This window comes from Gobius niger, assembly GCF_951799975.1.
Source record: "Gobius niger genome assembly, chromosome: 5".
Lineage (NCBI taxonomy): Eukaryota > Metazoa > Chordata > Actinopteri > Gobiiformes > Gobiidae > Gobius > Gobius niger.
Genome location: NC_136856.1, coordinates 8,926,064 through 8,941,494, shown reverse-complemented (window position 1 = coordinate 8,941,494; position 15,431 = coordinate 8,926,064). Strand labels below are relative to the sequence as shown.

Genomic DNA, 15,431 nt, shown 5'->3' with positions numbered 1-15,431 from the left:
TTTGCCACTTTTTTGTTGCACTTTCATCGCTTTTGTTGTCACTTTTTGGTTATTTTCTTGTAACAGTTTTGCTGAGTTTTTGTCATTTTTTGTTGACTTTTCATCACTTTTTTGTTGAGTTTTTGTGGCTTTTTCGTTACTTTTTCATCGCACTTTCATCAGTCGATTCTGACGCTTTTTTGTTGCCTTTTCATCCTCGTTTTTGTCACTATTTTGGCACTTTCTTCAAGGACATTTTAGCTGGAGAAAATGTGCTGGGTTCAGGTGGGGGGTTAAGAGGTTTAGGGTTTCTATATATCTCACATGACTGTCTGATAACATGTTCACAACTGTAATTAATCTGGACTATTTCACATATTAACCTCAACAGACCCACCCACACTGAAACCCACTCGGTTCCGGACCAGAATTCCCATTCATATGAACATGATGTTCTCCTGTTGGGGACTACAGGACCACACCTCACATACGCCCTCTCCTGCATCTCCTCAGTGTTCTCACTCACGTCCTCCTCCCACTCGCCCACATTTCACTACTTTCTCATTCTTTCTATCTTTCAGGTTTGGTGGGATGAAAACCTGAGAGCTCGTTCTCTCCTCTGACCCCTTGCTCTCGATCGCCATCTTTGCTCAAAGTCTATGTCACTGTATTCAGAGGATTTGGTCTTTGCAAGTGAACTGAAACTATCAAGAGTTTAAAGACATGACAGAGGGGGTGACTACTGACCATGACATTATTATCTTTAAAGAAAATGCCAAATACCAGCTTTTATTACAGTTCATTTCGGTTTCCCAAGCTTCTGATGGTGTAAGTCAGGGGCAGGGGCGGACTGGGACTGAAAAACAGCCCTGGACTCTGACCAGCCTGGCCCAAATAAGCGTAATTGTGCACTTCCACAAATACATATTTAAACCTCTAACCCCCCGCCTTAACCGAGTGCATTTTCCCCAGGTTGACTTTTTATTTTTATTATTTTTTTATTGGTATCATCAGCAAAAAGAACTGGAAAGGTGGTCGTAGAAACAGAAGCAAAATCATTAATATAAATAATAAATAATAATGGTCCCAAAATTGAACCTTGTGGTACACCATACTCCATGGAATTCCTTTTAGATTCATGATTTTTTATACCGGGCTTTACCCAAATCCAAAAGCTTCTCAACTGGAGATCAAAGGAAAGCTAAGACCTACAAAAGTGATGGTAACTTTTTGTCACGTCATTTTTGTCATATTTTTGTTGTTTTTTTCTATAATTTTTTGTTGTGTTTTCTCACGTTTTTGTAGTTTTTTTTGTCCGTGTTTTTCTCATGTTTTTGTTGCTTTTCCAGCACATTTTTGTTTTGTTTTCATCCTCTTTTTCTCGCTATTTTTATGCTTTTCTTTTTAGCTTTTAGATTTGGGTAAAGCTCAGTTGAGGCGGGACCGGTGGCCCTAGAGCCAGTGGCCCTTCTGTGCTCTTCCAGAATGGACATATGGCCAGTCAGCCCCTGGTCAGGGGCAGGCTACGTCAGATTTTTTTAATGATTTTGAATGATTTTTTTCTTTTTCTTTTTTTTTTTTTTTTTTTTTTTCTTCATCCAACTCCTGTTCTTCTTTTCATGGAATGTATTGTTTGTTTGTTTTTTGTTGGATTGTTGCTTTATTTTAGGTTGCATTACCTTGAAAAAAGAATAAATAAAACTAGAAATGCAATGGCTGCGCCATTGCGATTGACTGCGGAATTGCGGGAAGCGAATGCAGAAATTGCATAAACTGATCAAATTGCATAAATGTCATGTTGCATAAACTGTATAAACGGCATAAAGTGGTAAAATGCATGAATGGGTTAATTTGCATAAATTATGTAAATTACATAAACTCTTTAAAATTCATAAATCCTAAATGGCATAAACTCTTAAGTTGCATAAACGCTTAAAAATGCATTAACTGGTTAAATCCCATAAAGTGGTTACTTTGCATAAATTATTAATATTGCATAAACTTTTATATTCCATAAACTGGTCAAACTGTTGAAAGTGCTTGATTGGCAGAAGCTGCACAAATGGCTGAAAGTCCTGGAGTCTCCCCATTGGCTGGATTCCCCCATACACACCAATGCAAAAATTTTGTATAAAAAAACTGGAAAACTGCAAAAGGCCAATTTTTGCTCAAAACCCACAAGTTGCAGAAGCTGAACATGCACAAAGTGCAGAAACTGCAGAAACTGCAGAAAAAAGTGCAGAAAAGCATGGATTTGCGGCAGCCCCATTATAAGTCAATGGGAAAAATCTCCGACATTTTGGCCGATTGCGGAAAAAACGTAAGTTGCAGAAGTCCCAAAAGTAATAGCACCCTTCTCCTCAACATGCGGAACATTTTGATGCATAACTTGCATAAATTGCACAAAGCATGAAGGTGCTGAAAGCTGGAGAAAATCGGGAAAAAGATGGAAGAGGAATAATAACTAGAAATGCAATGGCTGCGCCATTGCGATTGACTGCGGAATTGCAGGAAGCGAATGCAGAAATTGCATAAACTGTTCAAATTGCATAAATTGCTTAATTTGCATAATCTAATTTGCATAAACTGGTAAAATCATACAATGTCATGTTGCATAAACTGTATAAACTGCATAAAGTGGTAAAATGCATGAATGGGTTAATTTGCATAAATTATGTAAATTGCATAAACTCTTTAAAATGCATAAATCCTAAATGGCATAAACTCTTAAGTTGCATAAACGCTTTAAAATGCATTAACTGGTTAAATCCCATAAAGTCGTTACTTTGCATAAATTATTAATGTTGCATAAACTTTTAAATTCCATAAACTGGTCAAACTGTTGAAAGTGCTTGATTGGCAGAAGCTGCACAAATGGCTGAAAGGCGGAGTCTCCCCATTGGCTGGATTCCCCCATACACACCAATGCAAAAATTTCAAACTCTCGTATAAAAAAAACTGGAAAACTGCAGAAGGAAATTTTTTTCTCAAAACCCACAAGTTGCATAAGCTGAACATGCACAAAGTGCAGAAATTGCATAAAATGCAGAGAAAAGTGCAGAAAAGCATGGATTTGCGGCAGCCCCATTATAAGTCAATGGGAAAAATCTCCGACATTTTGGCCGATTGCGGAAAAACCGTAAGTTGCAGAAGTCCCAAAAGTAATAGCACCCTTCTCCTCAACATGCGGAACATTTTGATGCATAACTTGCATAAATTGCACAAAGCATGAAGGTGCTGAAAGCTCTAGAAAATCGGGAAAAAGATGGAAGAGGAATAATAATAAAGAACATGAAAACCAATAATTGACTGCGGAAGAATTCCGCAGTCAATCAATGAAATGAAAAGATGATATTATTACACAAATCAGAGGTCAAATGCCTGTTTGAATACTCTAAAAAAAATTGGCAAAATACAGTCAAATATTTCAAAATTTCTAAACAAAACACCCAGTTAGGTCATGTATAGGGCTGGGTACCGTTCAACATCTGAACGATGCTTTATCCGATATCTATACTAAAATATGTGTTGTCTAGAACCAGAAAACAGAACAATAATGTGTGGAAGATCTGCACATTTACAATATCAGGTTCATCTCCAATGACAAGAAATGTGTGAAACTTGGGGAATAATTTGGGGGGAAATGTGGCTAAAAATAAGGAAAAATCAGGAATCAATTTGGGAAAAAGGAAATAACAATTGTGAAAACAAGAAAAAAAAGAAAATGAAGAATAAGAAAGAAAAGAAGATTGGGTGAAATGGGGCAAACATTGGGCAAGAAATTGAAAAAATAGAAGAAAAAAAAATGCTAAAACAACAAAGTGTCTTCCTTTAATGTTGTCCCTGGACTAACGGCATCACAGCCTGTTATTTTTTTCTTTTTCTTGCCTGCTTTACATATCAGTAGAACTTAAACTTGTTTTTTTCCGATACCAGACTGGTGTCGTTTAACAGTATGGCCATAATCATGTAGAAAATGGTGCTTTACTTTGGGCTAAAATTGGCAGGTCCGGCCCTTGGTCTTTTTACAATGAAGAAAATCGGCCCTCCGCCAAGCAAACTTGCCTACCCCTGGTGTAAGTGATAATGAGTAAGTAATAACCTTTTGTCAAACACAAAGTTCTGGTCCGATTAACATTTTAATAGGCACTTATGGTCAATGCAACAGTCACATCCTTGATAATATTATTGAGTATTTACATACCTCACATTGATGACGCTCTTTGGTAACACACAGACGACTTAAGGCAACAATAGAGCCTCGTGTCCATAAAGAAAATGCACATCTACTGTCTTTGGTCCAGTTCACTGTTATTGTGATGGTAAATCCAACACAAGTCTCCAATACTCGAACAGGCCATAGTCCCGAGGAATGTGGTCCAATTGTCAAAGGCAGTGGTTGGAGGACGTGGGCCATGTCGACTGGAGACTGTTCAAAGTGTCCTCTGAGACTTTGCTCTGCCGGGACAGCGAAGGCAGAGGCGGGCTGATGGGGAAGCTGTATCGGTACAAACAGTACGGTCCAAAAGTGTCGGGGAGATGCAGAGGGGAGCTGTGTGAGGTGAAGTGACTGCTGAATGGGATGAGGTACGGTGCACTGAGGTCTCTGGTTTTCTTCCCCTGTAGCGCAGACAGCAAAGGCAGGTCGGCCAGAGAGGGTAACGGGTGCAGGAGTCGGTCCGGACCCAGAGAGGAGAAGGCTCGGATGGGTAGCGGGGAAGCAGGGGAGGAGAGGGAACCACCGGGGTTAGTCTTTGAGGGGTACAGGGGTAGGGCCAGGGTCTGGAGTGAGGGCGCGTCCCGACAGGAGAGGGCCGACAGGGAGAAGGGCTGAAGAGACGAAGAGAATGGGAGCAGGGACTTCAGAGGAGACACGCCGCTGCTGCCCGAGCAGGGACTGCCTACAGGGAGAAACGTGCATCCATGAGACAAACAGCTGAGGAGAGTTTGTGACAGATGACAGATATTTAAATATGGAATCTGGAACATGTTTAGCAGCTTCCTACTCTCTTAAGTATCATGCACTTGCAGTTTGGGCCTTCAGGGAGCAGTGACCTGACTGGACTTGGGCATATCAAGCCTTTGATTATTCTTTTTTAGCATCATTTTGGGTAACACAGCATCTTGTTAACATGTTAGATATTGAAATAATGTTTACATGAGGAAAAGTGATAGACTGGACAGGATTTTGAATTGGCTTCTAGTGCTTTCTGCAGGCAACAGTGGATTTGGTGCGTTCATGGGGACTGGGGAGCTCGTTTTCCCGAGATGTGACGTCATTGTCCCCTGTTGGTTTGTGTTCATGTGTTTTTTATGTGGGAAAGTGGGGATTTTGACATCATCAAGTAAAAACTGTCTTTTAGCATTGAGTAGCGCTTAGCTTAGCTAATCATTTGTTTATTTGAGCAGTTTACACTCTACTCAAATGGAGTGGGCCGAAGCAAGAGCTTATAAGCATGCACATTTAAATGTGTTAGCATCTCTAAAGCTAAACATTAGCTTGTTTGTTTTAAAAGAAATATCACCTAAATTAACTTTTTGCTCATGTTGATGTCAGGCATTTCACTCGCAATTTTGTTACGACGAGGATGACGACAGCTCACACTAAACTAAAAAAAGGAGCAATGTTTAACTATAAAGCTCACATTAGACGATAAAAGAACAAATCAGTCGTCGACTTCCGCTTCCGGGTACTAGCAGATCGGCAAATATGCGGAAAAAAACATAAAAAACTCTTAAAAACAACCATCAATATTTCTGAAACTCAACGGAGAGTTACTGAACCTATTTATGTCTCAGACTCATTAGCCAAAAATGCTGTACCTACTGCTAAAAAAAGTAATATTTACTAAAGTCACTACTTCCGGGATTAGCATAGCTGTTAATGGGCCTAATGGGCCTGAGAAATAAGTATGTTCAGTAACTCCCTGTTGAGTTTCAGAAATATTGATTGTGGTATTAAAGAGTTTTTTGTCGTTTCTCGCACATGTGCCGGTCTATGCGGACCCTGAAGTAGAGCTGTGACGTCACCACTTAACAAACCAGGTACACACAAAATAAATGAGTTTGAATTTGCAAAGTGGTACAAAAATCTACTTTCACTGTAGTGCAGTTGTGTCTGCCTGCATTAGGAGCAGCAAAACACCTAGAAAAACAAACTGCTTAAACAATCCATAAATTAAACAAGCTAAAAGGAGTAAGACGTAGACACAATAATGTTCGCTCTATGCTCAGCTCAAGTCAAATGCTCAACATTGATCTTCCTTATGGATGGACAGAGATAGTATGTCCCATGTGCTGCTGTGTGAGATATGCAGGTGCACACCTCTGTTTAGTGAATGATAAGTGGCTTCATGTCCAAACACTGCTGGCCAATATCAGTCCAATACAATTCCTGAGCCCTAATACCTGGGAGCTGCATGGAGAAAGGCTTCAGGTCCAGGCTGAGTGGTCCTCTCCAGGGATAGCTCTCCAGCAAGCCGTCCAGCACGCCCCTGTACACACAAGTCCAGTCAATACAAGAGCCTCTAAATATTACCCCTGTTCAAATATTAGTTCTGAGAGGTGTGAAACTCAGCCCGACTCTGTCCCGCCACTCTAACACATTTTATTTGGTGTCCCGTTTCAGTGGTTAAACCCGCACTCCCTCTCGGGTCCCGTTGCCGAGTGTTTTGTGGACAAGTGTGTCGGCCGCCGTACCTGTTTCTCCCCGGGTCCCTGAAGCCTTTGGCAAACGGGTTCCTGTCGATCTTCAGTTTGGTGATCTGTTGAAAAATACACAGGATTTTTTTTCAATCGGGACAAGTGACGTGTTTAAGGCAACAATGAGCTCAGCTTTATGACAGAGAGAAGAGTGGCAGCGCTGGCCCGGGGGGACTTCCAGTTACAGCGAGCTTCGGGGCGGGCAGCCATCTCAAACAGCTTTTTTTGGAGAAGGGCTTGGGGCCACTAGGTTTTATTTGGTGTTTTAATAGCTGCGGAGTGTAGCGGGCCATTATTGAGTTTCTGCAATAATACATGTGCTGATTGTAAAGTGACGCCTGATGAAAAGCGCTGGCAGCCCCGCTCTGTTACTGCGGTAATAGAAGCCAATGGAGAGGTCAGGGGAACCGTCGTGAACCAGAAAATCAGGGCAGGGCTGAGCGCGACTTTGTTCCCAGCTATTTTTTTTTTTTTTAAGTATATTGCGTAGACACCCTTAAAGCCATGATATGTACAATTTCACCCAGTATGTTCGTGTGACATAGACACAGGCAGCATCTTTGGGAAAGGCCATAAACTCTTTCACCTATTATCTATACCTATAATCTACACTCCTGCCTTTTACTGTAATTGATTAATTTTATGTTGATGTCCAGAGGAGAAGGAGCGACAAAAACAGAGGTTAGGTAACTTTGTGTGAACGAGCAAGAAAAATAGTGCTCAAGACAGAGCGAAATAGTGCTCAAGACAGAGCGAGTCAAAACAAGACTTAAAAATAGAGCTCAATACAGAGCGAAATAGTGCTCAAGACAGAGCGAGTCAAAACAAGACTTAAAAATAGTGCTCAAGACAGAGCGAAATAGTGCTCAAGACAGAGCGAGTCAAAACAAGACTTAAAAATAGAGCTCAATACAGAGCGAAATAGTTCTCAAGACAGAGCGAATCTAAACAAGACTTAAAAATGCATATAACTGAAAGAATCTTATCTGCACTCTTGCCTCTTACTGTAATTGATTAATTCTATGTTGATGTTTTTATTGATTGTATTTGTTTTCTTATATTTATGCAACTGTGAAGCACTTTGAATTGCCTTGTGTATGAATTGTGCTCTACAAATAAACTTGCCTTGCCTTGCCTATTACTCCACCACTTTAACAGACAGTGAAATATGGATGTATTTTCTGCCAAACAAAGACACAGAGAGGAACAAAGTGGATCAGCAGCCCACATTTGTACATATAGCAGTGAATGCTAGCCATAATGCTCACATTAACACATGCTAACCCTGCTCGAGTGCAGGTTTTTCACTTTTACTGGACAATCTGCAGTCTTTAAACATTCTTGAACAGTTTTTCCCCTCCGCCTCAGACTCATGAACAATAACAAGACCCAAAAACTCTATTTCAGACTCATGAACATGATAACCTGATCCAGCCATTTGCACTGCGCTCTATCCACACTCTGCTCTCACTCACATGCACCTACTGCACCGCTGTTGTTCAATTGTTGTTGTCCTATCATATTTTACTTTTTATTTACATTTTTCATTATTTATTTATTTTTAATCTTCTTTATGCATGCCCTCATAGTCTTATAGTTTAAAAGTTGTCATAGCTTATTTTTATCTAAATTCTGTGTTCTATGTTGCACGATTGTACTGAGAAAAATTCCTAGTTTGTGAAAACGTTCTCAAACAATGGCAATAAATACAATTCAGATCCTGATTCATTAGGACCCCATTTTGACTCGAATATGCTGACACTCTAAAAAGAGTGGAGAAAAATAACGATTTCCAGAACACACTTCCTTCACCCTCGCTAGGCCACGCCCCTAGTGTGACATATTGCCGTCTGCATCTATTCTTGGTTGGAAAGGTTTGCGGGTTAACATTCCTGCACTGTCTGAAGCACTGTCTACTCATGTTAGACAAAAGTCTGGGCTTTGTTTTTGCATGGCTTACATTTCTCACAAAATTGTCAATTGATCAAAATCAATATGGTATTTTTTTTTTTGTTTAGCTATCTGCAAGCAGTAGTTAATATGTCGTCCATATATGGTCATGCTAGAAAACAGTTAAGAGGGAAAACAATTTGGAGAAAAATTTAAACTTTCTCTAATTATTCAAAAACGACTTCAACAAATGCTGAATTATGAATATAGTTTTCTACTAAATAAAGATACAAAGACATGGAGAAAGCAAAGTGGTTCAACAGTCCATAATTTAAAATGATGCTTCATGTTAGCATCGTGCTAATTGTAACACTAGCTACAGCCATTTCTTCGCTTCTACTGAACAATCTGCTGTGAATAAACATCCATATGGACCCGATTTAGACTTGACTTTATTTGTATGTGATAAATACGTTAATATTTCTCCAGAAAATGGCTAAAAAGAGTGAAAAGTTTCCCAGAAGATTCTATTTTCCCCTTCTATGACGCGATGCTGTCTGTATCTGTGCTTTCAGTGGATCGCCATGGTTACTATCAAGAGATACCAATGAAAACTACAGTGGGGAAAAAAGGTATTTGGCCAAAATCCAATAGAATGTCTATGTGAAACTGACCAAATACTTTTTTTCCCCACTGTACATGTAAATAAATTCAATTGGGAGTGATTTTGATTGGAGAAAAATACCTCTACCAATGATAATCACAAGTAATCGTTTTCCAAAAGATTTATGTTGGTAACCCAGCGCTCAAATAGCTTTGTCTTTGTCATTTTTGGTATACCCAACAATGCATTTAAGATTTTGGTGGCTTTTGTGACATATCTACAGCGTGATTGTTTACGATTGCCGTGGCTTTAAACATGACCGTAAACGTGTCTGCTGTGCTGTTGCTGTGAAAGATGTGGTAATGTGAGTTATTGTGACTTTCAAAGTTGAGTGCCAGGAGCCGGAGCAGCGGGCGATTGCATCCATGGAGAATGAGCCTATTTATGCATGTTTTATATTGAAAACAGAGCACATAAATCCACTAAATCATTGAGAAAACAGACAAACTCTAATCACAATGGCACCACATGGAAAGGCTTTTAAAATGATGAACAACAATAACAGCATTCACAATCGGAATATTGTTAAATACTAAATAGTTTTCATATATTTCCCAGACTCTGACTCTCTGCAGTGTTGGGTGTTCGGGGCCTGTTACCTGCTGGTTCTGGTAGGCCGTGACTGTGGTGAACTCGGTCTCTGGGAAGCAGATGCTGTGGACTCCCTCCGAGGGCAGGGACTGGATCTGGGACAGGTCCAGACGAGGGTCATGTTTGATGATGTGCACTCGGGGCTTGTACTTGTGCATGGACTGAAGGATGATCTGGTGAAGACAGACAGACAAACAGATGATCAGCCAATGTTTTGATCAATAAAAAAAACCTTGCCTTGCTCAAACAATGTCAATACATTACATCAATATTATGTGGATTGAGGAGGAGAAGAAGAAGGAGAAGGAGGAGAAGAGGAAGAAGAAGAAAAGATTTTTGTTTAGCAGCTAGTTACAGTGGGAGAAAAAAGTATGTGAAAGCTTTGGAATTTCTCACATTTCTGCCTAAATTGGTCATAAAATGTGTCCTGATCTTCATCAAAATCATAAGAATAAATAAACAGTTTCTGCTTAAACTAATACCACCCAAACAATTGCATGTTATCACATTTTTAATGGTCATAACATGAGAAAATTCACAGGACAGGGATGAAAAAGCAAGTAAACCCAGGAATCTGCTGAACTGCAACGGAGAAATTCCAAAGCATTACATACATTTCCCTCCCACTGTCATTTTTTTGAATTAAACAGATACATGGTTATGCTATATTAAAATAGCATAAAACAGTACAGAGCAATAACACACAGTATTTTTTGTCAGTCTAAATGTAAAAGGAAATGAAAATATGCATTAAAACTAAACAATAATAGAGACATAAGTGTTAAGAAGCCCATAGAGTAAATCTGCTTCCTCAGTATCAATAATAAAACACGGTTTGACTCTAAATTTTACTTTCCACCACGATTTCCTTTCCTGAAAACACACGGTGGATAAGGAGCAGGGTCACGTGAGCTGGTCTAAACACCGGGATCAAGTGTAAACCACGAGCCGCCACATCTGTAACATCTGCGCATCACTGAACCTCACAGGAAGTCTAGACTGGAGCGGGATTTCCACTTCCTGATCTCGGATTTACCTCCAGGTTTAAAGACTGGACTAAATGTCGACCGCTGCCTGCAAATCAAACCAGGACTTAGCGACGGGGAGAGGAGGGGGGGGGGGGGGGGGGGGTTTCAAATCACAGCCCGCCTCTCGCAAATGGGAGAGAAAGATGTGTCAAAAATATTTACAATTCCATCTGGAAAATGAAATGACAAGATTTGGCACAACATGAGCGCGGCCTTCAGACAAACTCAGTCCAATGTTTCTGAATTACAACAACAGTCATTATCTGCCTTTTTGTGCATCAGAAGAGAAGAAGAAAATGTGTGGATGTAATTCTATTCCTTGCAATTGGTTCAATAAATGTGTGTCAAAAGATATAAAGAAAAATCCCAATTAAAGCTGGGGTTAGAGAACAAACTTACATATCTCTGTAATCAAATTTTTTGCAAGCTGAGACATAAAGTGCATGAGACAGATTGTTTTCCTTTTGTACTTAGACTTAGTTCAATGGATATTTGTGGTTAGTGTTTATCATATTTTACTTCAGTGAAGCCACAACGTTTTCTTCTCTCTCTCTTTGCATCTTTGTAAAGCTACGAACACATTTTGACAGTGAGTTTAATTTGGCTCTGTGCTGTCCAATTTTAGGACACGAAAAAATAAGACGTTAAAAATGATCTGCATTGTTATTTAACCTCTTAACCCCCGCCTTGACCCGAGCACATTTTCTCCAGTTCAGCGTTACCCGAATCCAAAAGCTTCTTGAGAAAAGCGTCAAAATAGTGACAAAAAACAGCCACAAAAGATTAAAAAGAAAAAAAAAGAAAAGAAAAGCAATGAAAGTGCAACGAAAAAGTGGCAAGAATTTATAAAAAAAAATAATTAAAAAAAAAGTTACAAAAACATGGCAGCAACACAAGGAACAACTTCAGTTTAGATCAGTATTGTAGGTCTTAGCTTTCAAATGAGGTGTTACTCTGGCCTATAAGCAGTAAAGTCTCCGGCAGGGGCGGACTGGCCAAATGTCCATTCTGGAAGAGCACAGAAGGGCCACTGGCTCTAGGGCCACCGGTCCCGCCTCAACCGAGCTTTACCCAAATCTAAAAGCTGAAAAGAAAAGCATCAAAATAGCGAGAAAAAGAGGATGAAAACAAAACAAAAATGTGCTGGAAAAGCAACAAAAAAGTGACAAAAATGTGATGAAAGGGCAACAAAAACATGAAAAAAACACGAACAAAAAAACTACAAAAAACGTGATAAAAACACAACATAAAATGATCATTAAAAAAAAAATCATTTAAAAAAAACAAACAAAAATATGACAAAAATGACGTGACAAAAAGTTGCCATCACTTTTGTAGGTCTTAGCTTTCAAATGAGGCGTAACATTGTTGCTCTCCAGTCGAGAAGCTTTTAGATTTGGGTAAAGCCCAGTATAAAAAAAATATGAATCTAAAAGGAATTCCGTGGAGTATGGTGTACCACAAGGTTACATTTTGGGACCATTATTATTTATTATTTATATTAATGATTTTGCTTCTGTTTCTACGACCACATGTCCAGTTCTTTTTGCTGATGATACCAATAAAAAAAAAGTCGACCTGGGGAAAATGCTCTCGGTTAAGGCGGGTGGTTAGAGGTTAAAATATGTATTTGTGGAAGTGCACATTTACGCTAACTTGGGCTTAGTTGGGCTTAACTTGGGTTAAGGGGTTAAATCAATTCCAATCAATCAATAAAAAAAATAATATAAAAGTAATAACTAAAACCAGCGACATATACAAAACAGACGTTGCCGCTCGCGCGTAATAGTCGTATAATCACTCACGTGCCCCTTGTCGTCCATCTCGTTGTTGGTGAGCTTCACGCGGTCGAAGCTGATGACCTGACGCATCCACGTCTCTCCCGCGCACGGCGAGTCCGGGTGCACGTACAGCCGCGGGGAGATGCACGAGTGGTCCGTGTTTCCGGCCACCATCCACTGCGAGCTGTGGTACACGTATCTACAAAACACGCACGCGCGGCGATCAAACAGTTCAGACCTCATTATCCGACCTCCATTAAATCCGCAGAGTTGGAGCCTGTACCTGTAGCGCTTCGAATCCACGGGCATCACGTCCATCGCCACATAGTACTGTTGGCACGGGTCCAGGTTGCGCACTTTTACGCGCACCGATGGAAACATTCTCCTGTTCAGACACACACACACAAAAACAGGCGAGATGTTTTACTATTCTTTTACAACCCAGTGATATTTAACACGGAAAACAAAAATACATCACTATGGTGCGTTTTACAGTGCTGTCCTTTGCCTTGTGGGTCATTTGCAGTCCGGAGGAAAGCTCACTGCGCTCCTGGGGCCAAGATTTACGACGCTTGTTTGTCGGTAATTGAATAAACGGACCCTAAGTTTCAGCAGGTTGTTAACTCGTGGTAAGTTATTTGCGGAGAGAAATAATCGCAAAAACAACTCTGATGATTCAAGTGCGAATGAACATGAATGATTCCGGAAACAGGCCTGACATTGTTATAAAAAGTGTGTAAATGTATTTATATGGTGTGTGTTTGTGTGTGTGTTTGCTTCCCAGGGGCGGACTGGCCATATGTCCATTCTGGAAGAGCACAGAAGGGCCACTGGCTCGAGGGCCACCGGTCCCGCCTCAACCGACCTTTACCCAAATCTAAAAGCTAAAAAGAAAGGCATCAACATTGCGAGGGTGAGAACATGAGAAAAACACGGACAAAAATGTGACAAAAATTCAACAAAAAGTGACCAAAATTCAACAAAAATGTGACAAAAATGCAACAAAAATGTGACAAAAACTCAACAAAAATTCAACAAAAATGCGACAAAAATGTAACAAAAATTCAACAAAAAGTGACAAAAAAGCTCAATCAAAAAGTGACAAAAACTCAACAAAAATGTGACAAAAATGAAAAAGAAAAAAAAAACATACAAAAGGTGACACAACACAGCAACAGCGCGAGGAAAAAGGTCAGTTTTGTGGGTCTTAGCTTTCAAATGAGCCAAAAGAGGACAGAATGCATTTGGTTTAGGCGGGTGGTAAGAAGTTAAAATATGTATTTGTGGAAGTGTCACAATTACGCTCATTTGGGCCAGGCCGGTCAGAGTCCAGGGCTGTTTTTCAGTCCCAGTCCGCCCCTGGTGCTTCCTCTCCAAAATATAGCGCGTGTTGCCATTTAAACACAGTATAAAATTACCAAAACCAATGCATAGTTAAAAGCAAAAACACTGAGAAAACAAGCAAGCTCTTTCTCGTGCGTAACTTCAATTTTGCGTGAGCGTAATTATGACTCAGAGCTTAACGCATTAGATAAATTCGTTCAGCTTATTTATTAATTTCCCCGCGCAATTCCCCGCAGAATAAAGGTTTAAAGACGCCACTATGATTTTAAGACCCCGCTCCCCATTATTCCATTATACCTGCCCGCTTTGGTGATGATCATCTCGGTGCCGATCTCGTAAAAGCGCCTCCACAGCTCGGAGCCCTGCAGCTCCACGCGCACCTCTCTGTCCGGCACGCGCTCCTCCTCCACCACCTCTGTCCCGGGCTCGTGCCTGACAGCCGCCGCCGCCGCCGAGTCCGGGTCACCGCACGTGTCCTCTGACCTGCAGCGCGCGGCTGGAGAGGAGGCCCCCTTCACCGCCAAATGACGCGCCGGGGACTCGTGCAGGCCTGACGGGAGACAGAGCGAGGTGTTGAGGAAACCGAAACGCTGATGCATCTCACAATTTGAAAATAATAATAATAATTTTCCTGTGTTTAAAATGGGGATATGACATTGTAAAAAGTAACATAAAGTGGCCTATTAAATTACATTACTCACTTTAGTGCAAATGCTGGGAAACATTAAACACTGCAGCGGAAGAACGAGCTTTTATATCGTTCAATAACACACTGTTTGGAAAAAGTAGCTTAAATATGGACTAATTCAAGAAGGAATTGTTTGCATCCAAAGTAATGTTACCATATAATTTATTAAGTTAGGTAAATGTATATTGAATTGAATATGGAGTATAGGCACATATTATTGCTATTAATCTATTTTGAGCATGCATATATATGAAATGAATGTAAATTGCTCAAATAAACTAAACCAAAAACTAGATTCAGAAAAAAATCCTTCATGTAATATCTGAGAATTGAAAGTAAAGTAAGAAGTAAAGAAGTAAGTCAATGATAAAGTGCTCGTGCCATAATGAGAATAAGACATCGAAAAGCTTTGTTATTTAGAAATAAATCCCATCATGCTTCAATGCGTTCAGAAGGTCTCTTTAAGTTTTCGGATTTCATTCATTAAAGTTGCACAGTCGTACACATTCTCCCCGCTGTGAGTAAATTACGCACGACGCAAGTTTATCCAAAGTGTCCCTCTCACCGGCGAGGCACGCGTCACCGCCGGCGTCTTCGGTCGAACTTGAGTCATGTTCATCCACTTTAATCCGTTTGCAGGGCTTCCCCACGAGCGCCTCCACGGAGAAAGCGTGCGCCCGCGAGCTCAGGCCCTGCATCCTCCGGTCCGCCGTGTCCACCTCAGGCGCGCGGGACGTGCTGGAGCAACAGCCGCGTGGCCCCCC

At 40.5% G+C, this 15,431-nt stretch overlaps 1 protein-coding gene across 1 annotated transcript; it reads right to left on the bottom strand.

Annotated features, from left to right (window-relative positions):
* Window positions 1-4,365: 4,365 nt before the first annotated feature.
* tbx22 (T-box transcription factor 22) lies at window positions 4,366-14,365 on the bottom strand (the record flags this gene model as incomplete). Its single annotated transcript, XM_079557034.1, has 7 exons — window positions 14,277-14,365; window positions 12,919-13,020; window positions 12,660-12,834; window positions 9,835-9,999; window positions 6,679-6,743; window positions 6,369-6,473; window positions 4,366-4,861 (listed from the first exon to the last, which is right to left on the bottom strand). The coding sequence occupies exons 1-7, from the start codon at window positions 14,297-14,299 to the stop codon at window positions 4,366-4,368; spliced, it is 1,131 nt and encodes a 376-aa protein (XP_079413160.1). The 5' UTR covers window positions 14,300-14,365.
* Window positions 14,366-15,431: the final 1,066 nt, after the last annotated feature.